General features: G+C 40.4%; 1 protein-coding gene across 1 annotated transcript; it reads left to right on the plus strand.

Annotated features, from left to right (window-relative positions):
• On the plus strand, window positions 1-26,935 carry LOC143040666 (peptidyl-prolyl cis-trans isomerase B-like). Its single transcript, XM_076211925.1, has 6 exons — window positions 1-655; window positions 7,025-7,229; window positions 18,527-18,646; window positions 18,965-19,047; window positions 21,150-21,292; window positions 24,165-26,935. The coding sequence occupies exons 1-6, from the start codon at window positions 527-529 to the stop codon at window positions 24,427-24,429; spliced, it is 945 nt and encodes a 314-aa protein (XP_076068040.1). The 5' UTR covers window positions 1-526; the 3' UTR covers window positions 24,430-26,935.
• Window positions 26,936-27,725: the final 790 nt, after the last annotated feature.

Below are 27,725 nucleotides of genomic sequence, written 5' to 3' on the forward strand. Positions count from 1 at the left end.
CACTTGGAAGCCTAGTTTGCGCGCGGCTGATGTAATCCATGCAGGCAACTCGAGTCAGCCGCTAGAGTCTCTCCACGGGTTTCACAGTGTGCATAGGAGCTTGGTTCTCAACGTGTGCATTACGAGACAGACGGTGTTCCAGTGTTCGATCGTGTTCGGGTGATCGTCGATGTGTGCTAGGCCATAGGGCTTGGACATGTGAGAGGTCTTGACCGGTGTTGGACGAATTGCCGTAAGCGTCGTGTCGGGGAGAAAGAGGATTTCAGAGGACGTTCCGTCAGCAATAACAAACATTTCTATTCTTGGGGGTTACAGAGGTGGGACATTAGGTATATAAGGAGGGTAGTCGAACGGAAATATAGAAGTTAAAAGTGATGAATTTTCTTTTTATATTTGTGGCGGGAGTTGGGGTTACCCTTGGAGCTGACAACAGTGCGAGTCATTGACCGGAACCGGGATTAGAACCGGTACGAGACAGTTCCTCATCTGGGAGTCACTGACCGCGGTTCACGGTTCACGGGCCAAAATGTTGGCAGCCACTCTCAAATTATTCGGGAGAGTCTTTGGGAAGTTTTCGGTTCTCAAGCTCTTCATCCTGGTCATCTTCACGCCCAGTGCCATGGTGCTCATCACCATCGGTACCATGCAGAGCAAGGTGAGAGGTGCACACAACAACAACATTAACAATATCATCATCAACAACAATATCATCACCAACAACAATTAAATGTCATCATTAACAACAATATCATCAATAACCGAAGAGTCGAGAGCCACTTTATCCAATATACTCTTAAGAACAGTGGACAGAAAACCGCAAAAGAATATAATGACTTTTATCGCTTTGTGTGTGTGTGTGTGTGTATTCACTTGGTCTTTGGATCACGTGTTGGACTCGTGATCGACAGCTATTTCCCTCCTGGAAGAGAGCTCAGAGCTCGTAGGTCCGATCTATGGGTAATGCTATGACCTTACACACACCCCAACTCCCCGCCCACGAGAGTCGGAGTAACGACCCGAAGCGCAGTGGTACCGAAATAATTTCGGCCCTGAACAGGATTCGAACCAAGAACAACGGACCACTATAGTAGCAGTTCAGCGCTCTACAAACTGCGCCACCGAGTCGTGTGTGTGTGTGTGTGTGCATGTGAGTATGTGTCCCTGCGTGTGTCTGTGTGCGTGTGCGTTTGCGTTTGCGTGCGTGCGTACATGTTTGTGTGTGCGTCCGTGCGTGTGTATTTACCTAGTTGTATTTTACGGGAGGGGGAGCTATGCTCGTGGTGTCCCGTCTTCATATCTCATTTTATCTAAACTATTTTTAAATTCATGTATTGTTCTTGCACACACCACTTTCTCATCTAACTTGTTCCAAATGTCTATTACTCTGTGAGGAAAGCTGTCCTTTTTCATATCTCTTCTATAGCTATTTTTCTTGATTTTCTTTCCGTGTCCTCTTGTATTTCTATCATCCCATTTTATTAGATCCTCTCTATCAATAATTTCTATGCCTTTCATGATTCTGTAAATAGTTATCATATCTCCTCTCTCTTCTTTGCTCTAGTGTCTGTAGGTCAAGTTTTGCTAGTCTCTCTTCATATTGTGTGCATGTACGTGCGTGTATGTGTTTGTGTGTGTGTGTGTGTGTGTGTGCGCGCGCATGCGCCTGCGTTCTTTACACCAACTACGAGTCGGGGGATTTTTCGTAATCTACAAAAGCTAAACACAGGGGTCTATTATATTCTGTTGTTTTCTCAGTTACTTAATTCATTGTCTGCAAATGGTCTATAGTGGAACAAGTGACCAAAAAGACTACCGACCGATTAGTTTATCAAACATATACAGATTCTTTTCTCGTATTCTTATGAATAAACTAAATAAATTTTTAGATGGGAACCAGTCAAAAGAAAAGGCAGGTTTTGAAAGCGAAAATTCCACTATAGACCATTTGCAGACAAGCGCTGAGTGGCCTACCAGCTCCGGCGTTTGGCCTTCAAGCCAAAAATTTCAATCAATCAACTAATCATTTGCAGACAATGCATCAACTGAGAAAACAGAATATGATAGACCTCTGTGTTTAGCTTTTGCAGATTACGAAAAATCCCTTGGTTCGATAGAGCCAATGATAATATTAAACTTCATATATGCGTAGTTCGTGTAAAGAACGCACACACACACACACAAACACGTGGCGCTGTGGTTAGAGTTCTCGCCTGCCACTACGGCTGTCCGGATTCGACTCCCGCCCAGAACTGAAATAATTTCAGTATCGCTGCTCTGTGGGGTGTTACTCCAACTCTCGTGGGCGGGGAGTTGGGCGTGTGCGTGTAAGGTCACAGTATTACCCATAGATCGGTCATACGAGCTCTGAGCTCTCATCCGGGAGGTTAATAACTGTCGATCACGAATCCAAATGTGATCCAAGGCCATGGTGAAACACACACACACACACACACACACACACACACACACACACACACACACACACACACACACACACACACACACACGTTATATATATATATATATATATATATATATATATATATATATATATATATATATATATATATATATAATAAAACTCAAACCTACTCTCGGAGAAAAATAAGCTGAGATACAGAGTAAACCGTATATTTCGACCACTGACTGTGATCCTCTTCAGCAGATACATACATAGAGTAGGAGACAAGAAGATATATACAGAGGGAAATTACAACATATGGGGACTAGGGAAGCCTCAAGTCATATTCTCTTGATGGGGTCGACATTTTGTTTCTTAGAGATGAATTTGTGTACTGTCAGGCTGGTGATAGAATCTAGTGAACATTGACCTTTAGATGTGTTAAAAATTGGAAAGTGTTTCATAAATGAAGATTCATCAATTTTTCTTTTGAAATTACAATGTGACTTATACACTATGGATGTATAGATTGGAAGAATGCATGGAAAGAATGGGTGAAGAAATATTAGTAAAAGAGGTGTGGAAGGCAGAGGTGGAAGGAGTGAACATGAAGGGGCGACCAAGGATGAGATGGATGGACAGGGTGAAAGGGGCGTTGGAAAAGAGGGGAATGTCTGTAGAGGAAGGACGGGAGAAGACAGAAGATAGAGGTGTGGTGAATGGTTGTGTATGGATGATGCTGTGATGCATGGAAGGGAGTATGTTGGGATAGGGGGATGAGGGAGTATGTATGAATGATATTTTGACTCAGCCTCAAGGGATTTCTCCCAGCCTTCTCTTTTTCTGCATGAGGGGACGGAGAGGGGGAATCACCGATTAAATGAAGCGGCCTTGATGTGGATGTGTTGTGTCTTGCTACATTATTTCTGACCCAGGGCAGTGGGCGAGATGCAGGGACGACCCGTCATCCACGAGGAGCCAAGATAAGAGGGAGGGTGAGGGTAAATGGGAGTGGAGTATGTGGGGATGGAATGGGTGGGAGTAGATTTTATGCCTTTGTCTTTGGCTATCTCCCTTGTAGGCCTAAGGGGAAAAAGCCGTTAGTATATATATATATATATATATATATATATATATATATATATATATATATATATATATATATGTATTTAATACTAATTCCTTATAATTCCTTAGTTTAGTGCTAGTATCCCTTTAATTCTAATGTTAGTTTGATTTATTTATTCTATAATGTTAGTATCTTATTGATCTTGTATTTTCTTCTTGTTTAATTGGTTTTATCTAAAGTTGATATTCCGGTATGGTCTTGCTATTCTTTAGTAGATGTATTTGGGATTTGGTGGGGCTCCATTGACTATTGGTGATATTCTCGGTCACCACTTATGGTCGTGTGTTTTTGTATCTTTGTCGTGTCTTTGTTGTACTAGCTGTTGTGTAGTTGTAGATATGCAGTTCCAGGTTTTGTTCTCCAGTTGGTAGAGTCTGGTGTTTAGGAGTTCCAGTTTTTGTTGTTTGGGTAGTTCTTCTGTTGTGTTTAGGTATGGGGGCGATGGAGTGAGTGGCGAATCCGAGTGCTTTGTTTTGTGTTGCTTGTAATTTGTATAGTTGGTTTCGTTTAAGGTGATTATTGTAATTGGTATGTGTTTAAGCAGAGGTCTTATGAGTACTACTGTAATGCTAGTGTATATTATATTAAACAGTTGTTAGATTCCTAAATTCTTTATTTGAATTTCTAAGTTATTCTCTCTTATGTATTTTAAATTATTACGATTGTAAATAACTCTGATGGACACAAGACTATCGGACTAGACTCTTATATTCTTATAAATTCACTAATACCTGATGAAGATTTTAAGTAGCGTGAACAGAGAGGTTATTGACATCTAATTTGAATCACCAGTCTCTTCGAATCATGTGGGTGGGTTACCTACTTGGTGTCCGTCGGCTGTAATACTTAAAGGCCTGTCCAGACGAGCGGGCCTGATCGGCGGGCACAGTTGACGGGCAAACGGTCAGATTGCCCAAGTGCTTGCCGAGCTGAGCGAAATCACTAAGGCGGTGCCCCCCCGGTAGCTGGAGCTTCGATCCTGCCAGACGCAAATTAATATCATGAATCCACAGCAGGCTTCCCTCCCACACTCCACGTTTCTTTTTCTTGAGACACAAAGCAATTATCATGGTGTACAATATCTTCCTCTTGACAATGCAAGGCGCCATGCTTGTCGTACCGCACTCCACACGCTACTGGCATCGTCGGGCACGCCCACAACTCGGTTGTGTGGACAACATTCACGGGCACTCGGGCAGGCCCGGCGGAATTTGCCCGCTAACCGCGCTGCCCGACGGACCCGCCGTATCGTCTGGACACGGCTTAAAAACATAAGAATAAAGGAGACTGCAAAAGACCATAAAGGCAACGTAGGTAGTTCCATGTCCACTACCACTTGCCACTCCCGTTCATAAGGTTGTCTAACCGTTTCTTAAAACAACCGATAGTTTCAGCGCTCAGTACATAGTTAATAAGTCTATTCCATTCGTTGACCACCCCATTAGTAAACCAGTTCTTGCCTATTTCCGTCTTAAATCTAAATTTGTCCAATTTAAATCCATTACTGCGAGTCCTCCCCTTTTGTCTAAATAGGATGACCTTGTTTGCCTCACCCCTGTTAAAGTCCGATTCACTTGAACCCCTCTATTAGATCACCCCGCACTCTGCGTCTTTCCAGAGAGTGTAAGTTAAGTTTCTTATTCTTGCCTATAATTTCCACCTAAATAGATTCCGTCCTTTCCCTTTCCTTAATCGAACTGTCGACAATTAGCTGTGTTTTTGACGAAAAGTGCTACTCCTTCCCCACTCCTGCCTACCCTATCCTTGTTAAATGTCTATCAGCCATATTGATCCAGGATTTAGTAAAAGGTAAAATATAAAAAAAATCTCTACGCATGCTTTACCTCTCAGCAAATAAATTTTATTCATTACGCTTCTGCTATTTGTATAGTACACAATTAGTGTAGCCTCCCTCCACCTGATTAAGTGATTCTTTTCACAGTCCCTCTTTGAGCTGTTTCTATTGCCTAAACTATATTCCGATACTTTACCATAGACTCCCACGTAGCCTACCCCCCGCCCCCCCCCCCAAAAAAAAAAAAAAAAAAACTGCAAGACACCTACTTCTCGCTCAAGGGATTCAGCAAGGAGCCGAAATCCTTCGGGTGACAAGTGCAACCCGTCTTCTGTATATAGATGATTCTCACCGTAAAAGCAATCCCAGTTGTCGACAAAAGACCACCCATTGGCCTTACAATGTTTTGCCAGCCTATACTTCATTGCAATAGCCCTGGAATGCCTCATGCCTCCAACTTTACGCCTCAGAAGGATTCTACATACAACAGAAACCTCTCCCTTATCCCTAATCTTATCTAGCGCATCCCGTAACCGAGCAAATAATTCCTCACGCCCTAACTTACCTATGTCATTCCCTCTTGCACTCAAGTAAACAATGGTTCTCTCTCCTTCCCTAAGGCTACAATTCTACTACGTAGAGATTGTACTTCGGCGCTGATCAGTGAAACACAACCACTCACCATCTCATTGTTTGAAGCAGTTACCCCAGTTTGACCTGACCTGAGTGACGCATACATACTCAAAGGACACATATACCTAATCCACGCAATCACATATCAACTTGCTAGTCCGGATGGGCAACTCTCGGCCTCAATTCCTTTCCCTATCTAAATTTATATCCAGGCTGCAGTGAGCAACGTAGGCCACACTGTACAATCTCTGATTTTACGATTAATATGCCATGACATGTATGTATAGGGCCCTGGGCTTTGGGGCATTGACTCTTCGTCTAACCTGTTCGGTGGTGATGCATAGGCCATAATGACACTTCGTAATATTATCATATATAAGACTACTCTATATACGTATTTCACATATACCCAATATATACACAGAGAAAGAAAGAGTAGGAGAGAAAGAGAGAGAGAGAGAGAGAGAGAGAGAGAGACGCAAGAAAACGAAAATACGTTAACCTGTTCAGTAGTGATACACAGGCCATAATGCCATCCGCTCCCAGGCTACGCTAATTCTTACCATCACCGATGCCCGATTTGTTACTCTGGCAGCGACTTAATACTCCCAATCATGTATGTATCTACATACCTAAGCTGATTTAATTCAAACGTGATAATCATAGCAATATGTGTGTTATGGAAACTAATAAGTTTTCTATCTTTTCGCCTGAATGGGGAATTTTTGTGAAAAGCGTAAAGTGTGGACTAACTTCTCGATTTTGGACGAGGGCATAATCCACGCTTGGTATGGCTTTTCACATAGAAACACTAAAGATATGGTAGAGGTGGAGAGAAGGGTCTGATATCTGTTGCTAGGGGAGGGCATGTCACGTAGGTAGACAGGAAAGAAGTGGGGTACGCCTCACGCTCTACGTCTAGTTAGAGCTACAGTCGAATTTATTCCGGATATGTTACATAAACTTACAAATATACATAAATGTATGAAAGAACCAAATTTGGGTATCACACTAATCCAAGGGTTTGTATGTTTCAGCCCCTTTCATCTTTCTTTCTCTTCTTCAGGGGACGCAGTACAAGGTGACCCACGAAGTCACGTTCGATATTCAGATCGACAACAATAAACCCACGGTCATGAAGATCGGCCTCTTCGGGGAAACGGTGCCGAGGACGGTCAAGAACTTCATCGCTTTCGCCGGCAAGGGCTACGCCGGCTACAAGTACGAGGGGACATCCTTCCACAGGGTCATCAAGAAGTTCATGATACAAAGTAAGTGGCAGAAGCCGTAATCACGCTGCTATATAACTATGAACCCGAAATTATATCTGTGTTTTTTTCCTCATCTGTTCTTACACGAAGTGGGGGATCAGAAAGAAGAACTTCCACTTATCCGAACCATCTGGGAACCCGGTTGGCTCAGGGTCAGGTAACCTGAGTTCAAATTTCCTTGGGGAACACAAAAATGGTTGCTCTGTTGGCAGTCAGGCTTCATACATAGTCACTACATATTTGCATCTTTTCAGGCCCATACGATGCCTTCGTCAGAGAACACACATACATACACATATATTTTGCGATTAGCGTAGACCAAACTCCCCCCCAAAATATCGATCGACACTTGGGGAACAATAACTACACCTCCTGGAGAAGAGACAACGATGAAATGGGTGGAAGGGCGATGTTTATTGTGGGAAGTGACATAGAGGTGGAGGAAGTAAATCTGAGTGAAGGCAAGGCTGAAACAATCCACCTGAAATTTATAACTAAAGAGAAGAATAAAAGAGATTTCATGGTGACATATGTCCCCCATCCCCAAGACAAAAGCTTAGAATGAAGTTGAATATCAGTAAATCGTATTCGACAGAATTCTTCTCTTAAAGAAAACTATTGAGCAAAGTAGCAATTTAGTCCTTGTCGGAGATTTTAATTGCAGTGGGGTCAACTGGGAGGAATGGGAAGCAAGCGGCAAAGAAGATTCCTGAGGAAATGCCCTGTTAGATATAGCAATGGAGAACACAATGCATCACTGGGTAAGAGAGGTGACCAGGGTAAGAGGAGATGGCATTCCTAAAAGATTAGATATGTTACTAACCAAAGAGGCAGGCATCACCAGCTCCCTAACTACCTTTGTCCCATTGGATCCGTTGGAAAAAATTACATTAATTTTCACCATGAACGACAGCAACTTGCACCACAGAGTCCTTCACCATTCCTGTGTAGTGGAAGAGTGAAGCAGAGATGTAATTCATTTTAAAGAAAAGTGAGCGATCCTCGATTACAGTTCTGAATAAATATTACCAAAGAAGTGTATTGGCCAGCCTACCCTGTGAGGGAACTGCAGCTCATGTATTGATGTTTTGTTTAGTTATGGAAGGCTATATCAGTTCCAACATCTCCAGAAACTGGTTTCTGTCCAGCCGTATCCAATTTATGTACCTATCTTGATCTTCAAATGCCAGTTCTTGAACAAGATTGTTATTTTGGCTTTCATTTGCACGTCTTGTCAGCCATGGTCGAGTCCATACTCTCTCTCTCTCTCTCTCTCTCTCTCTCTCTCTCTCTCTTTACCATCTACAGACTCCTCGTATTCATCCTTGGTGCAACCATGGTCTTAGCCTTAAGTGCCTTTTACTGTGTTGTGTATATGTAGGTAGAAATATTGAAGAGGAAGTGTGTTTTCTCTACCAGCTTAGCACAAAAACAATAGGACCTAGTGATAAACACACAAATTTGCAGACGGAATGGCTGAGCGTAGCCCGTACTGTGAAATAATTGTGTGAGCGGCTCTGATGAAGCTACTGTATAGCGAAACCGGTCAGGAATAAACTCGATAATTGGATCAAGACGCGTGTTTCCCCGTTCCACCTTTCTCATAATTGTCATAAAGTCTCAACACACACACACACACACACACACACACACACACACACACACACACACACACACACACACACACACACACACACACACACACACACACACACACACACACACACATTCTCTCTATCTCTCTCTCTCTCTCTCTCAAGGAAGCCTTGAGAATTTTTCTATATATAATAGTCTCTAGTGCGGAAGCAGACGAACGAAGGAAAATGTAAGTGAGGTAGGAGGTATGGCTGGCAGGGAAGGGAAGGGGAAGGGAAAAGATGACAGGGAAGCTCTAAAGCCTGGCTTCGTCGAAGCCACACGTCTGCGCTCGAATCTCGTCTACACACCACGAAAGGGAGTACGAGGCCTGCACCAGCGTGCATATGCTCGGAACCTGTCCGTGTGCACAATATATCAACTTTGTTTCGCTGGCTGTCAAGGCAAGGTTTGCACACCTCTACACAAATGTGCTTTTGTATATATATTTTTTGCTTGTAATAATCCTCCTCCCCATGATACAGGCAGTTTGTTCAAAACAAAAAAAAAAAAACACTCTCAAAGTGACTGCGTCCATGCGGAATCACTTTTGACACTGTTCGCTTGAGTTCAGTCATGTACGTACCCAGGCTGCCCGGCTGAGCTATGGCGAAAGCTGCAATGGAAAGGAGCTCCAACCGAGGCAGTCAAAACGAAAGGATGATAGGAGCGAACGAACTCTTTCTCCGAACTCCACTCACATTTTATTCTCCAACTCGATTTGCTTGCGCTCTACTTATTACTCTTTCACTGCTGGTCTCCTGTACACATATTTTCACACGCTGCAGTTATTTTTCACTGACTGTGGTCTTGTGTTTTCGGTTATTCTAGTTATTACAACATCTCTTCTGTATCGATAGATCTTTGCTGCCATGCTTACTATACACGCGTTTTCTAATGAAACTCATCGCAGACGCCCCTGATTCAACTTTTGCCGCAGCACGTTGATTTATCTTTATACCGATCCACTTCAGTACACATTGCGGTACATCCTCATTCAAAGTTCTTTACGAACTCCATTAAGTAGACACAATACCTTGACCACCGTTACCCATCACGCGGCTTCTTTCCAATTGCGCACTTTTACTTATTTCCCAGCCTCATAAAGCACATGTCCTGTCCTGCTTTTCTTCTCTCTTCCTCCCACTCTGTCCTCTCGTTCCCTACCTCCACACATACACGCACATGCACATACATGCACACACATATATGAAGACGGGACACCACGAGCATAGCTCCCCTTCCCGTAAAATACAACTAGATAAATACAACTAGGTAAATACAGGCAAGGGAGACTCAATTTTGAGAAAGGAGATGAGTTAGGGTTGAAAGAATTCTTTGAAGAAGCAGACTGGGGGGAATTCATGAATATCAGAGGGATAATGAGGAATTGGGAAATCTTCCTTAGCATGTACAACCTGGGGGTGAACAAACATGTACCAAAGATTGGTGAAAGGAAAAGAAAAAGCAAAAGCAAGATTGGTTCAACAAAAGGAGTGAGATTGAAAGAAGAAGAAGAAGAAGAAGAAGAAGAAGAAGAAGAAGAAGAAGAAGAAGAAGAAGAAGAAGAAGAAGAAGAAGAAGAAAAAAAAGAAGAGGAAGAAGAAGAAGAAGAAAGAAACAAAGATATGGCTTGGGAAAAACGAAGAAAGAGATAAAGCAGTAAAACAAAAGAAGCTTACCAACAATCTAGAAACAACTATACAAGAATCTGCATGAAGCCAAGAATGAGAAATGAATTTCAGTACCAAAGAATGCAAAGTACTTAGAGTGGGCAATAGTTGTAAAAGACTATCTTTAAACTATTCCTTGTGAAGGGAACCCAGTGTAAAGGCAAAAGAGGACAAATATTTGGTAGTGTTGATAAAAGACAACCTGTCACACGAAGGACATATCAGCAGGATTGTAGTAGAGGTATTTGGACTGCAACAGATAATTAAAGTGGCTTTTTACTATATGGATGAAGGGATGAAAAAAATCATCGAAACTGACACGTCCAAGACTGGCATATGCGTCAGTTGTATGGTCCCCACACAGATTGAAGGATATAAGTAAAATCGAGAGAATACAAGCAACAACCAAACTTGCTGCCGGGCAGATAAAACATATGAAGAAAAACAAAAAGCATTGGGTCTGCTAACTTCGAAAGATCAAAGAGAAAGAGGTGATATGATTACAATATTCAGGTCACTAAAGGGGATAGATTTCATCGACAGAAGATATTTCTTGATTAAGGATGGGAAGGCTTTAAGAGGCTATGGTAACAAATTAAAGAAGATTACATGTCTAAAGAATATGAAGAAATACATTTGACTATAGAGATTTATGAATACTTGAAATAAATTAGAAGGTGGTATAGCTCAAGCTTAAACAAAACATGAATTCAAATCTAGACATGATTATGGAAATCAAGAATATATATTAAGTTGGAGCTGTATATGAATTTGAGGCTAGGTATAGATTGGAGAGAAGGTGGCGGTACCCAGCAAGCGTTGTTCCTTTCCTGTATAATACAATTACGTAAATGCAATTAGGTAAGCACACACACACACACACACACACACACACACACACACACACACACACACACACACACACACACACACACACACACACACACACACACACACACACACACATTCACCTCTCATGGCGCTGTCACCTCTCATGGCGCTGTCACCTCTCATGGCGCTGTCACCTCTCATGGCGCTGTGGTTAGAGCTCTGGCCTGCCACTACGGAGGTCCGGGTTCGATCCTCGCCCGGGGCTGTAATGATATCAGTATCGCAGCGCTGAGGGGTGTTACTCCAACTCTCGTGGGCGGGGAGTTGGGGGTGTGTGTGTGTGCAAGGTCATATCACTACCCATAGATCGGACCTACGAGCTCTGAGCTCTCTTCCAGGAGGGAAATAGCTGTCGATCACGAGTCCAACACGTGATCCAAAGACCAAGTGAACACACACACACACACACACACTACACAAAATATTTAAACAGAGGATTAACAAACATAAGAGCTTTTCACTATGTGGCCGCAGAAATGGTGGAAAATATGATAAAATATTGATCCACCCCAGATTGGAATATGCAACCATGGTGTTGGTTTTTGCACGTGAAGGAACACGATCGAGATAAAACAACAACAACAACAACAACAACAACAACAACAACAACAACAGCAGCAGCAGCAACAGCAACAACAACAACAACAACGGCAACAACAACTGCAACAACAACAACAACATTGGTTCTCGGCTTTGCTGCAAAAACGTACTGAGAGATAGAAAGCACTGGACCTGCTATTATTGAAAAAAAAGGTAAAAGAGAAGAAAGTAAAAATTTCGGACTCAGATGGCATCTGAAGTACATAAAAAAACTATATCTAATAAAGTATACATTGTAATAAAGGATATTTAATTAAAAAATAAAACGATATGCTAGCCTTTCACTTTGTCATGGCTAAGTTAACTTGTCCTACAATTGAATCACTGACACAACCATTTTAACGAAAAAATGACGGCGATGTACCTATCGTGCTAGATGATATGTAAAAAAAAAAAAAAAAAAAAAAAAAAAAAAAAAAATATATATATGTATATATATATATATATATATATATATATATATATATATATACATACATATATGTACAAAGGATTACAAAGGATTACAAAGGCGGAGTATGCCGACAGGAGACCTTTTGATCCATATCTAGGTCGGATGCGAAAAAAAATCATATTAATAATAAAATAATAAATAAAAACTATGATAATGTAAATAACAAATAAAATACATAAATAAATGCATAGGTATAGTTAAATAATAAACAAACAGGTAAATAGTAAATAATAATAAATTGACATATAACTAATAATAAATGAAAATCAGACAGAAAATGATAACAAAACAAAAACAAATAATATAAGATAAATAAAAATCATTACAGCATCTTACTTAGGTATTTATCTAAATGATTCTTAAAGCTTCGAACTGAACTACATTGCACTACCTGTGCAGGAAGTTTATTCCATTCATTAACTACACGGTTGGCAAAGTTGTTTCTACCTACTTCCAAATTGAATCTATTTCCGGACAGTTTGAGACCATTGTTTCTTGTCTGATTCTCATTCAATGTAAAATTTTTGTCACTTTTGATGTTGTCAATTCCCTTTAGAATTTTAAAGACCTGTATCAAGTCACCTCTGAGTCTACGTTTTTTTTTTAGGGAAAACAGATTCATATGTTTTAGTCGATTTTCGTATGATTTATTTTTGATATTTGGAATCAGTTTTGTGGCTCGCCGTTGTACTTTTTCCAGTCTGTCAATGTCTTTAATGAGATTCGGTGACCATACGGAAACAGCATATTCCAAATGTGGACGAACTAACGATTTATATAGCTTGTTAATGAGGGATGGACTTTTGAAATCAAAAGATCGCGCAATCAGTCCCAGAATCTTATTTGCTTTCTCAGAGGCTGAAATACACTGCTTGGATGATTTGAGGTCGTTACTGATAATTACGCCGAGATCTTTTTCACTATCCACTTTTGTTAACGAATTTCCAAATAACTTGTAATCGTACTTACTGTTATTTTTACCTACGTGCATTACCTTGCATTTACTTGTGTTAAATTTCATTAGCCACTTTTCAGACCATTGCTGTAATTGATCTAAATCTTCTTGAATATCTAATTGGTTTGAGTGATCATTTGCCACTCCGCACAGTTTTGTATCATCAGCAAATTTGGAAACAGTAGATTTTAGTCCATGGTCTATATCATTTATATATACTATGAATAGAAGTGGCCCAAGAACGGAACCCTGAGGAACTCCACTTGCAACACTTTTCCATCCAGAAGTTTTTCCATTTAAAACAACTCTCTGTTTTCGACCATTCAACCAATTACTAGTCCAACCTAATAGGCTACCACTTATTCCATGTAAAGCTAATTTAGTAAGTAGTCTTTCGTGTGGTACGGTATCAAAAGCTTTTGCAAAGTCTAGATATACTAAATCTATATTGTTTCTTTTGTCATAATTCGAGATAACTGTGTTGTAGAATTCGAGTAAGTTAGTCACGCAAGAACGTTTCCGTGTGAAACCATGCTGGCTATCATTTATCAAACGGTTACTTTCTAAATGATGTTCGATAGCATCTCTGATGATAGTTTCCATTATTTTTCCTACGATTGAAGTCAAACTTATAGGCCTATAGTTATTTGGTTTCTTTTTGTCACCTTTTTTGAATATGGGAGTAACGTTAGCTAGCTTCCATTCTCTTGGGACATCTCCGGATATGATGGATTTCTTGAAAATAATTTCTAATGGAACAACAATCTCATTTTTCATTTCCTTTAAGATTCTTGGATGCCAACCGTCAGGCCCTGGTGTTTTATTAACTTTGAGTTTGTCTATACACCTTTTAATTTTTTCTTTTGTTATATTTACCGTAGTGAGTAAGTTTACCCTAGACTTTTCACAGGTTTCAGTTTGGAATTCACCTTGAGGTGTTTCGTTTACGAATACCGAGCTAAAGTAATTGTTTAAGATATTACACATTCCTTCATTTGAATATTCAAGTTGGCCGTCAGCAGATAATAGTGGACCAATGTGATTACTAACAACCTTTTTATCTCTAATGTAACTATAGAATTCTTTGGGATTCTCTTTGGATTTATCAGCGATGTTCATTTCGTATTGTCGTTTTCTTTTTCTTGTTGTCTTTTTTAAATCTCTCTGTATTGATACATAACTTTCATAGTCATTAGATGCACCCGAGCACTTATATTTCTTATAAGCCTGTCTCTTTTTAGCAATACTTTTTTCAGTTTCTTTGTCGAGCCACTTTGGGCGAGCCTGATTTGGGGGACGTCTGTATGTATATATATATACATATACACATACATATATATATATATATATATATATAGATATATATGTGTAATATATATATATATATATATATATATATATATATATATATATACATATACATATGCTTTTGGCAGTAGTGAGCAAGTGAATGAAAAACGTTAGCTTCGTTAACTGTTGGTCCGTTAATCTGTTTAGTAGCTCCGTTAAAGTCAATCCACTAATTCCTTTGTTAGATTAGCGGATGTTAACCATTAATCCGTTAGTTCTTCTGGAGGGAATCACTTTTAAGTGATTCAGGACCCTGGAACATTTCTTGAACTATAGGCAACTCACCATTTGCAAGGGGGAACATGCCGTAGACGACTAAGTCGTCGAATGTCCTGTCCACAAAACCTTGGATCCCAAGTATTTGGGGTCACACATGGGAGCAAATGGAGGAATTGGGGTTGAGGTGAATCATAATGTAAAGGAAGCAAGTAACTCTCTGTGGAATAAAGAGCGTAATGAGAAACAGATATCTAGGGACAAACACAAAAACAGTTGTATGAGGTACTGCATGGAACAAAGATTTGAATTTTGAAGGAGACACAAAGGAGGAGCCTAAATGTGTTTGAGATATAAACTTTAAGAAATATGATATATGTTACGATGATGGATAGAGTAAGAATCACAGGTATGGACGCAGAGAGCGTGGGTGGAATGAACTTGAAGAAAATACCAAGAATAAAGTGGATGGACGAGGTGAAAGGGGCACTGGATCCAAAAAAGAATGTTTGTTGAAAAAGGAAGAAAGGATAGAAAAAATAAGAGTGAATGGATAGTGCTTGCAAATAGTTAAGCCTAATGGAATGTTATTGTACGCTTTATAATTTTTTCGACTAGATGTACACAGATAAATAGAACGGTGGGGTTAATCTAATTCCTGCATTCGGGCCCTACTGTGGAAGCTCTGTGTCAAGCTTGCTGTAATGTCTTTGACCAGAGCGGTGTGTGTGTTTGTTTTTGTTTGTTTGGGGTGGGAGGGGATGTCCCTTCATCGACGAGGCCCAAATATGGGAGGGGCAACGGATGGATATTATTGAATGGTCTTAGAATGGGTTTAGGATGGGTGTTTGCTTTGATTCTGCCACTTAAGGAATGCAAGAGAGCGGAGGGACAGTAGAAGTTGGAAGTCATCACCGTTCTTTTTTAAACCTGTGTATTTTGATAACCATAGAAAACTGATAAAGCCAATTTAGAGATAATGAAAATTACGTAGGTACGACTACAATAAATATAATCAAGATGGCGACTTCGGCATCAGCGAGTACCCACTTGCTCCTCATACCGCCTACGTAGGCGGCACCGTATGGAAGTGGTTAAAGTGGAAGTTAGTCTTCATTCATTGAGGAATGCTGAATGATTCGTTCCACAGAGATGCCACTGAGGTCCATAAATTATCGACCGTATAAAACATGCAGTCTATACTTTATTCGAGATGTACGCAAATTAAGAAAACGATATCAGTACGCTAAATTAAGATAATGATATCGCCGTCATATCACTACATAAATGATACGCCATTTTCGATCAGTATAGTCATCTGTATGGATGTTTCTGGATGTTTTTCGCCAGAGCTCGAAGTCTGAGAAAATCAGGCAATATCTATCCTGTCCTAATTTACAATACCCTAACCTAGTCTAACGTAACCTCTATTCCTTTTTTCACGGTTAGTCAACTATTACGGCTTTAGGAAATCCGCCACAGACTTGTCAAGGCCTTGCCACCGAAGCCTTTGTGTAAAAATTATTCATGTCCGTGCATTGAATCTGCATGACACTTCGTCACTTGTTGCATGTATTCATTCCTTTTGCATCGGTCATTCTCGTGTTTATTTCATTACGTTACCTGGTGTGCATTAAAGGCACATGTTGCAGTGGATGGTGGAGCGGGTAGGTTAGAGTTGTAACATAAGTGATATTTTGTGTTCAGCACTGATATAGTATAAAGGATTACAAAGGATTACAAAGGCAAAGCATGCCGACAGGAGACCTTTTGATCCATATCTAGGTCGGATGCAAAAAAAAAAAAAAAAAAAAAAAATCATATTAATAATAAATTAAAACTATAACAATGTAAATAACAATTAAAATACATAAATAAATGCATTGGTATAGTTGAATAACAAACAAACAGGTAAATAGTAAATGATAATAAATTGACATATAACTAATAATAAATGAAAATCAGACAGACAAATTATAACAAAACAAAAACAAATAATATAACATAAATTATAATAATTACAGCATCTTACTTAGGTATTTATCTAAATGATTCTTAAAGCTTCGAACTGAACTACATTGCACTACCTGTGCAGGAAGTTTATTCCATTCATTAACTACACGGTTGGCAAAGTTGTTTCTACCTACTTCCAAATTGAATCTATTTCCGGACAGTTTGAGACCATTGTTTCTTGTCTGATTCTCATTCAATGTGAAAATTTGGTCACTTTTGATGTTGTCAATTCCCTTTAAAATCTTAAAGACCTGTATCAAGTCACCTCTGAGTCTACGCTTTTTTAGGGAAAACAGATTCATGTGCTTAAGTCGATTTTCGTATGATTTATTTTTGATATTTGGAATCAGTTTTGTGGCTCGCCGTTGTACTTTTTCGTCTGTCAATGTCTTTAATGAGATTCGGTGACCATACGGAAACAGCATATTCCAAATGTGGACGAACTAACGATTTATATAGCTTGTTAATGAGTGATGGACTTTTGAAATCAAAAGATCGCGCAATCAGTCCCAGAATCTTATTTGCTTTCTCAGAGGCTGAAATACACTGCTTGGATGTATAAAGATTATACCCTCTTTCTTGTTTGTTCTTCAGTATGGTAATTCTGTCAAGGACGCTTGAAATGATGTTTATGTTTGGTAGGCAGGCAGGTTGGCAGCTAGGCAAGTAGTCAACATTTTTTTTTTTTGCCATCGTGCGTTCTTTTCCGATTCCGTTTTTTAAATGACAATTGGAAATGATTGACAGGGGAGTCTGCCGAGAATTTGTGTTGTAAAATTGTTTAATTGTCTCTACTCATGAAGCTATACTGGCTGTTATTTATCAAACAGTTGCTTTCTAAGTGAGTATTTCCTAAACTGGCGGGGGGGATGTTAGTAGTCTGTTCCTTGTAGTAATGTAGCAACTGTAGTCCCATTATCCAGATGTAAGGGGGTGCTGAGGTCGTAAAATATTATGAAACTCTGTTAGAAGTGATGTTTGATGACGCCTTTAAACATTTTCATCTGTTTCTACGACCGAGGTTAGACATGACGTTTCGTGGCTGTTGGTTATATCTCTTTTTTATAGGGGTAACGTTTCCTAATTTACAAACTCTTGGTGTATTTCTTATCGTGATAATTTTTTAGTGTGTCATCAACAATTAGGAGCATACGCCGGTGTGTGTGTGTGTGTGTGTGTGTGTGTGTGTGTGTGTGTGTGTGTGTGTGTGTGTGTGTGTGTTGGAGTATGTTTGTTTGTGTGTGTGCATGTATATATGTATGTATGTATGTATGTATGTATATATGTATGTATGTATTAAGGAAACTTCACTTGGAGAAAATTTATGAAGATGAAGCAGGGTATCTGTATATTTCGGCTTCTGTTCGAGCTGTCAGAGGTCTGTCCGGAATTACTCGATTGGTGATGGGATCAAGTAACCAGTGACATTGCGACAAAACAAAAGTAATCGATTTTGGAGGTATGCATTGATTCTGCAATTTAAAACTCCTTCTCTCCTTGACTTGCACAGCTGGCGACGTGGTCAAGGGCGACGGGACGGGCTCGATCTCCATATACGGCCAGTATTTCCCCGACGAGAACTTCACTGTGAAGCACTCGACCAGCGGCTTCGTCAGTATGGCTAACTCAGGTGAGTCCTAGGAGGAAGCGAGGAAGGAAGCGGATGAGAAAGGCTTTGGAGGGGCTGGAAGGGCACTCTGGAAGCTGGGGAAGGTGCTTATGTCTTATCATCTCTTGACGGCTTCCAAATAGACCCTCCATGCTGCATTTAGCCAGAGGTGCCTCTCACTATTTCCATTAAGATCTTTTGACACAAAAACTGTAGTGCTGTGACGACTCATTCTTTCGGTGGTGTGGGGCATTGTGTATATGGTTATGACGGAAGACGCAAGACGATTTATTTATTGATCTGTTTATTCATTCATTCATTCGTGATCATTATTTTCAGGCAAAGACACGAATGGTTGCCAGTTCTTCATAACGACCATTGCCACGCCATGGCTAGACGGACATCATGTCGTCTTCGGCAAGGTAAGCTTGAGGGTCTATGTGTATATGCGTCTACACACACGCGCGCACGCACACACACACACACACACACACACACACACACACACACACACACACACACACACACACACACACACACACACACACACACACATATATATATATATATATATATATATATATATTTTTTTTTCAACCACAATTTACTTTTAACCCCATGCCATCGCAGTCGAGACTGATGAGGAGCTCGATGGAAGCATATTTGTGGAAATTGATACGTGGTCGAGCTAAGGACTCGAACTCAGCTCGGACGTAACAAGGTGTCAGTGACTTAGCCCATTGAGCTCTCTTGATAGCGCAATGGGCTAAGTCACTAGCTTTTATTTTGGTGACGACTTTTAAGAGCAGACGAGTGTTAAGACCCTGACAGGTGTCGAAACTAGAAAAAGAAAGAAAAAAAGTCTATGCACAACAGAAAAATAATCTATTTTTAGTCAGATAATCAGGCCTATTTAGAAATTCAGTGAATATCTAGACCAGCGTTTCTTAACCAGGATTACCCGGAACCCTAAGGTTCCGCAAAAGGTCCCTAAGGGTTCCACGAGAACAAGTGAGATAAGCTAATGCACTTTTGATTTTTTTAATTCCATGTACATAATATAATTAAACACGAACGACATATTCTTGGTTATTGTGATCATGTAATATAGACATGATCCTATCTAACCTATTATTACGATGAAAACAAAATGAGAAAGATATGGTATATGTTTTTTTTTTTTTTTTTTTTTTTTTGCGCGCGGTGGTTCCTTGAGACATGCAATTTATTTTAAAGGTTACGCAAGGGTAAAAAGGTCGAGAAACGCTGATCTAGACCATGGTATTAAGTTCGCCAGGGGCCATTGCAGATACAAGGAAGATCAGCCTTAAGCAGTAACGCCTCCTGTGATTGGATGAGAGTTAAGACATTATAAGGCAAAACAATAAGATAGAATCTGATTGGGCGTTGCTCTCACACCTGTTCTGGACCTAGTGGACGAGTTGTGCTTTGTAACTGTGGGTCTTGAGACAGTTTTGTACTGTATATACGTTACCTCGCCTCTAGTCTGAGATTCATTATATCTCAAGAATTTGAATGTCAATGTTACTCAACCTCAGTAATAAAAGGTTCGAAGCCCAATTAGAGTACTACTTCTTTCAAGGTGTGCCTACTCAAGCCTGTTCTGATTAAGGGGCTCATGTCAAATCTGAACAGTCTCAAAGAGCACATGAAGAGAACTCACACCGCCAAGTTCGTACATTTTTGAGAGGATGAAGGCAGGTTCTTTTTGAGGGAAAGCTAGGCTTAGGCTTCCTTAGCTTCGAGTAGTTACACCTCGCCGAGCTCATTTTTACCGTTATCTCCCAAGGAAGCACGCCAGCAAACCATTAGGGAATCTTTTAGTATCACGGCCACTACCAGTGGCGTGATGGATTAACGGATTAACGGTAACGTCCGTTACATTCTTCTTAAACTAACGGAGTAACGATTAACCAAGTTAACTTTTTGGTTAACAGATGAATGATTGACAAAGTTAAATTTTTGGTAAACGATGACCACCTCTGCTGCTATTGCAGTTTTCAGTACATTCTGAATACATGTGCACGTATTCCTCATGGTCTAAGTATAATATTTTCTTAATAGTAATAAGCGTTTTTATTCTTGGAGACACTATCGCGTCGATGAGGTGGTCAGAGACGGTGTGCGGAAAGAAATGAAGAAGGGAGAGTGGCATAACGAAGAGATAGTAGAATTTAAGATTGATTGTCATTCTTTTTTTGATTGAAGTATTAGTCTCCCGTCACAAAAGAATGCTGAGTGGTTCTGGTCTGTAGGGATATAGCTGAAATACTCTTAAGTATCGACTGCACAAAACATGCAGTCAATACCCCAAACGGGATCGTTTTAGCAGACACATCCAAACGACTTTAGATTTAAGGCAGACTTATCTACTGTAAAGGAACCTGGTCATACGGTTTGCTAAAATAAACGCATGTTTTGTGTACTAAGGTGCACTTACCCCATTATGCTTACATTTAGGGCTTCTTTTGACACTTCATCGACTTATTTTTTTCTCCTTCAGGTAGTCGATGGGCAATCCGTCGTCCACGAGATCGAGTACCTGGCCACGGACTGGAACGACCGGCCGATAAAGCACGTTTCCATCATCAAATCCAGGGTGCAGAGAGTCAAGGACCCTTACATGGTTTCCGACGACCCTTACAAGTAAGTCACCAATCCTACTCTCGTCTCATTGAGGTCCTTCGCCTCGATCTTCTTCAGTACTATGGCGCCGCACACTGTACCTAGATTCTTTTGGGGGCGAATCAATAGCTTCGTGTGTGTGTGATTCACCATGGTCTTGGATCATTTGTTGGATTCGTGATCGACAGCTATTTCCCTCCTGGATGAGAGCTCAGAGCTCGTATATGACCGATCTATGGGTAATGCTGTGACCTTACACGCACACATACACCCAACTCCCCGCCCACGAGAGTTGGAGTAATGACTCGAAGCGCAGCGATACTGAAATTATTTCAGCCCTGGGCGGGATTAGAACCCGGACCACCGTAGTGGCAGTCGGGGACTACTAACCGCGCCACCGAGAGAGAGAGAGAGAGAGAGAGAGAGAGAGAGAGAGAGAGAGAGAGAGAGAGAGAGAGAGAGTGAGTGAGTGAGTGAGTGAGTGAGTGAGTGAGTGAGTGTGTGTGTGTGTGTGTGTGTGTGTGTGTGTGTGTGTGTGTGTGTGTGTGTGTGTGTGTGAGTGTGTGTGTGTTTCAGCTTAGAGACGAAGCCACTTCAGTCGGGGTTTGCCCGCCCCACGGCTCAACAAAGGATTAGTCGGAATGGTTCGCCTAATTTCAAATTACTTTTGTTTTAATGATACTGATTATATAACTTCAGTGGTTTATGATACGTTAGCAAAAAAGATAATCTTACAAGGGTTTTACGTGACTTCCCCCCAAGTAATTCGAGCAACCTCAAGATTAGCCTTCCACATTCATTCCAGCATGTCCGTTGTTGCGTTTCTTATTTCATCCAGGATCCTGGGCAAAGGGTGTGTATTATAAACAACGTCCTTAAGGATTCATACTTGGCAAACTGTTATCGATAATCATATATTCGAATGGATAAAAATGGCTGTAACGGATAAAGGTAATTAAAGAAAGTGTCTAGACTTGATATTCATTGTCACCTCAAGGATGAGGTGCATACGCAAGGAGGCGCGTAGCTGTGGCTGATTCCGTCACCTTTTACCCCCTTTAAGTGGTAAAGGACGTGAACTGCTGGGGCAGGTAGCAGTCACTGCTGGGCATCAGAGAAGTGCAGGACTCAAACCCACAGCTAAGAGAATGCGAAATCAGCTCGCTTCTGATGACGTCACCAGCGTTCCGTTAGATCTGATGAGAACTGTTGAATGTCAGTAATTGTTCGACACCGTCGTAAATAATAACAAATAGGAGTTCAGCAAATTCACTTAGGAATCTATTGTTCTTTAACATAGATTTACTCGTCTAAAATATTTTTACATAGCCTTGTGTGTGAGCATAACCTGAAGATCATTATATCTAGATATCTAGGTCACATGGAAACGGCGCATAACCAACAACGGAACGAGTACAACCACAAGTTTCTCGGTCATTCCTTAGGGGTGCTGTCATGTACTGACCTTTCTTATTGTCTGTTTCTTGATCTTCCCATCGAATGCATGACTTTGGCTGCCTTTTCCACTTTAAAACAGATATACAAATAGTATTCTCGTTGTACACTAAGGGTAAACTAAATATGAAACTGTGTAATTTATTAGATTTTATAAAAAGTCTAGATTTTTATTAACGAAGTTAATTTCTAGTCTTTCAAGTGCACAATTGTTGACATAAATCCGTTAAGTGTGACACGGCATTAAATGTCCCCTCAAAATAAGTCTGCTGTGTTGTCGACATTTTCTTAGACTGCCTGACAGTTTGTCATGGATCCACAGCGTAAGTGGAACGACTAACGGTGATTTTATATAAGAAAATATATAGATTTTTTTTAATTCATTTAGTGTATACCAAGTCAATGTACGATTTATAGATGCGGAAATTGTATTCATGTTAAGTTGGATGAATAGTTTTGAACAGTATTCTACTTCGAATTTAGCTCAAATAAAACCGTAAAATAGCGCCATCGTGCTGAAGGGGTTGAGGTACTTACAAATTAAGTTATATTTCTACCCGTCGTGCACTTATACAAAGTTGAACAGAATTACACAATGTATTTTTTTCGTCGTTGTTCTAATGAAAATTTTCTGTATTTTCTTTGCTGCTTGTGCCGTCGCCATCGTTGGAACGTGTGTGGTCTATATGACGACGCTGCTGGGGCCAACTGCGACTGCCTACCTCACTTCCTGATCGACCACTGGGACTGTGATCGACATTGAATATCTTGTTTATTCTGCTTTGAATTTATCGAAAACACCTAAATGACTGGATGTATTATACATCACACTAAACATTCAATGCTGAATTTCGATTTTTTTTTTGTTATGCACGAAATCGTTCGATTTCTCATTTCTTTTGTATAATCTATACATTACTGTTGTTCTTTTTATATCATAAACATGGTTCTTTCTTGTATATTTCAAAACACTACTACCTCTAAATATATCATTTAAATTAAAATATTATAATAATTATGGTGATACATGTTAACTCGTTGTGTATGATACTTGTTGAATATTGTAATACTCATAATACACATATATTCCACTACTGTCACCATATCACTAACAATAATACCACCAACATTTCTGCTATCACCCTACAAACTACTCCCACCAACTTATTGTCATACCCACCAACTCGCTCGTCACAAACACTATCCACCACCACTACTACTACCACTATCTCCGTTGCCACCACTACTTCTACTACCGCTGCAACGACTATTACTGCCTCCATTACCAATACATTCATTTCCATCTCCGTCTTTGCTATTACCACGACTCTTTCCACCACCATCACCAAACCTAACCTAACCTAACTGCCACCGACCACCACCGACACCCCTGGAATGCCACCCACCTCTTTTTCCTCGACCCGCGCCGCCATTCCAGTCTGAAGGATTGGCTGAAGACGATCAGCCTGCCCTTGGGCCTCAGCTTCTCCATCATCTTCCTGTTCAACTACTTTTTGAAGCAGCTGGACCGCGGCATCATTGAAGACGACGAAACATTAGAGAGAATAGCAAAGGAAGCCGAAGAGGAGAAGAAGCAGGAGCAGGAGAAGGAGGAGAAGGAGAAGGAGGAGAAGGCGAAGGAGCTTGAGCCAACCAAAGAGGAAGTGACTAAACCCTTGAATGTTAGGAAAAGAGTTAAGTAGAGAGGAACAGTGGAAGAGAGGAAGAGCTGGAGGAGGAGGAGGAGGAAGAGGAAAAAGTAAAGAGAACGGATAGTGGAAAAGGTATAGTAACTGGGATAAAAGAGAATGAAGATTTCTCGTTTCCAATCGAAAAGACTGGAAAGGTAACAGGGAAGTAACGAAAAAACCTACACTCATATTTTGTCATCCATGTGAGATCTGTATACTTATTGTGCGGCCTGCACACCGACTTGAATAAGGAATGGTTGAATTCAGAGATGAAGAAGAAGAGACGGGAATGTAGTGCAAAGAAAACGGAGATTATTACTCCAACGAAGGTGCGCATCCATCTCCTTCACCTCACAACAGGTTGTTGCCGGATGTCCGGCCTCGGCTGTTTCACCGAAGAAAACAGGAAACCCATTCGGCGTGACCATCTGTTCCTCGATGTTCACTTGAAGAACACCAGAAAGAGTTTTCCTTGAATTTAGCAGAAGAGCACAGTATCCTCACTTCCAGTAGGTTTTCCTCGGAAAATGACTAACTGATGACTCTTCCTCTCGATCTATCGCTAACCCATCACACGATGGAATATTTTTTTTTAGAGCAGGAGTAAAATTTAGAGCATGCTTGTATGCATTCCAATGCTTGTAGTCCATTCCTGAAATTGTCACACGCTGTTCGTTATCATGCACCTATACAATTTTTGTATATGTATACATACGATGAATTTGTTTATTTGTAAAAGTGTATGCATATATAAAGTATACCTACACATACACACACACACACACACACACACACACACACACACACACATGTATTCATATATGTCTATTTTACTTCCATTTGATGTGGGATTGATTTGAGATTTGATGATTGCCACATCCAGCCCTTCTCACACTCAGAATACATTCCAATGTCGACAATTTGCACCCAGTCCCCCACTGACCTAAGCATCCCAAAATCAGCTTAGAAGACGCGTTGGTGAATTGTGAGATAGGAGAGTGGGAAGGGTGGGTATTGCTGTCATGAAATCCTGTATCAATCGTACATCAGTTGAAATAGAATTTACATATTGTGTATGGATACATCTCAGTCTAGGAAGGAAAACATGGAAAGAAAAAAAATGAAAGGTGTTTGAAGAATATCAAGAAAGCTCTCCGTTTAAATGCGCTGATTTGTGGATGAAAAAGTATATATTTAAAAGATATGAATAAAAGGATAGTCCAGTCGGGTAACATAGATTTTAAATCAAATTTGCCCGATGGAAGCAGATGTAGGACCCCAAGTGAGTAGTTATTCTATGTATTGTCAACCTCTGAGGACAGTGACGACGCGACGTCTCGCTTTGTTCGTCCGACGCCTCCACCCCACACCACATTATACACACTCCTTTGTTTTTCTTCACCATGAGACAGAGATATGTGGAGAAGGGTATGAATGTGCTGTGTTACTAAATATGGCGGTTAGACATGGGGATTGACGAGCGTTTCAGGCAATGTTTCCTCTATTTTTTGCTGTGGGTGTGCGTAGAAATTTGTTTGTGTGCAAACTGTGCCTTCTCTGAAAAGTATGTGCGCAACTGCGCACCCATGCGTGTCACCATTTCGTTTGCAATGGAAGCAGTAGAGGTAGAAGAGGAAAAAAAAACAAGTTACTGTATTTCTAGAAAATTTACAAGTTGATGTTTGGGTGGAACTTCTTTACTGAATGGATTTCAGTATAATTTGAAAACCTTGTGTGCGCAGTTTTTTTTCTTTGTGTGCGCTAGTTGTAAAACTTGTGCGCGCACATGCGTATAGCTTAGAGGGAATGTTGTTTACAGGTCAAACAATGCTCGCCATCTTGTGGTCCTGTTGAAGAAAGTACTCGCAAATGGAGCCGGTGCCGCTGTGGTGAAGGCAATAGTGCACGATAATTATTCTTTTCATCATTACTGTTATGCGTAAATTATTCTTGTTATTCGCCAACGACATAAACGACTCTATGGTGTACGCAGTGGGATGTGTTTGAATAACATCCGACTGCCTGATCGTAGGTGTCGTCATGTGGCGTCGTCTGCACTTTCGGCCCGGGCTCCCGGCCTTATTTAATCCACATGCTCCCCTTACGTGTGACGTCACCTACCAGTCCTCTCATGGCCATTATTAATTGGCAACACCATAACCTTTATTACAGACAATAAAATACTGCTCACGTGCCCCTCATATTAAATTCACACGGCCCATAACATCATCAATACTGGTTGAATCAATATTGTCATCAGCTGACCGCGTGATGCTTTGATTGCCTGCACCGTGACCGTGTTTACCACGTTTCACAGGGCATGTCAGTCATACCCCACAACCTGATCTATCACATGCTATCGTATTTTGTCATGTATATTCTTCAACCTGTCATTCCCCAATTATGGATTTTTTCTTTTTCTCTTATGTTACTATCAATATTACCAGAGTATCTTGAGAGATATTTCTGCAGGTTTGACTTAATAAACATATTCTTTACAATGATGCAATGAAAATAATTATTTGAATATCCTTCTGAAGGTAGTAGATCTGAGTCTCCTTTGTGAAGAAGGGACCGTCTACAACAAAAATCAACGAATATGTCATATATCATATATTATTCATATATCAGAAATGAGTAAGTAGAAAAGGCAATATACTTGTATATCGTACACTTTATAAAATTCTTTTGCTATGCCTACTACAGCAGCATAGGCCTCTCTAAAATCTCCCTAAAAGGAACTTAGAATAGTTACACTTCTTTTGGGGGGGCGAGGTTAACGTAGACACATTTCCAGTATAAATGACAAAAAGAGATTTAAAACTGCTTAGGCAGGGAGTCTGCGCAAAGGAATTTTAATGACAACAAGAAGCACTCTATTTATTTCCTACAGATCTTGTCGGGCTCATATATCAAAAGTCCTGCGTTCTCCCAGTCCATCAAGTGATTGCTATTGTTCCTGTATGCAATACACGCGTTGGTGGTGACATCATGGCGGGTTTTTAGATCGCGTGATGTTTCCCCAACGTAGGATTTTTCACATCCCGAGCACGGAATCCGATAAACACCGGCTTTATTGTTTGGTGTTTTGCCGATGTTTATTCTCGTCCTCGTGATGTCTTTAATTATCCTACTGGTCAGGCACACTACTTAAATGGGTGGTTTTTAAAATACGAGTCAGGTTGGTGGCGACGTCGCTGGTTGGTAACACGAGAAGTTTGGCTGTCTCGCCCTGCTGCCTACGACCTTCCAGAATCTTAATGGAAATCTGGAATTTTTATTTTTAAAAAAGTATACCTTTCTTGACC

This window comes from Oratosquilla oratoria, chromosome 29, assembly GCF_046742065.1.
Source record: "Oratosquilla oratoria isolate Oo_2021 chromosome 29, ASM4674206v1, whole genome shotgun sequence".
In the NCBI taxonomy this organism is placed as follows: domain Eukaryota; kingdom Metazoa; phylum Arthropoda; class Malacostraca; order Stomatopoda; family Squillidae; genus Oratosquilla; species Oratosquilla oratoria.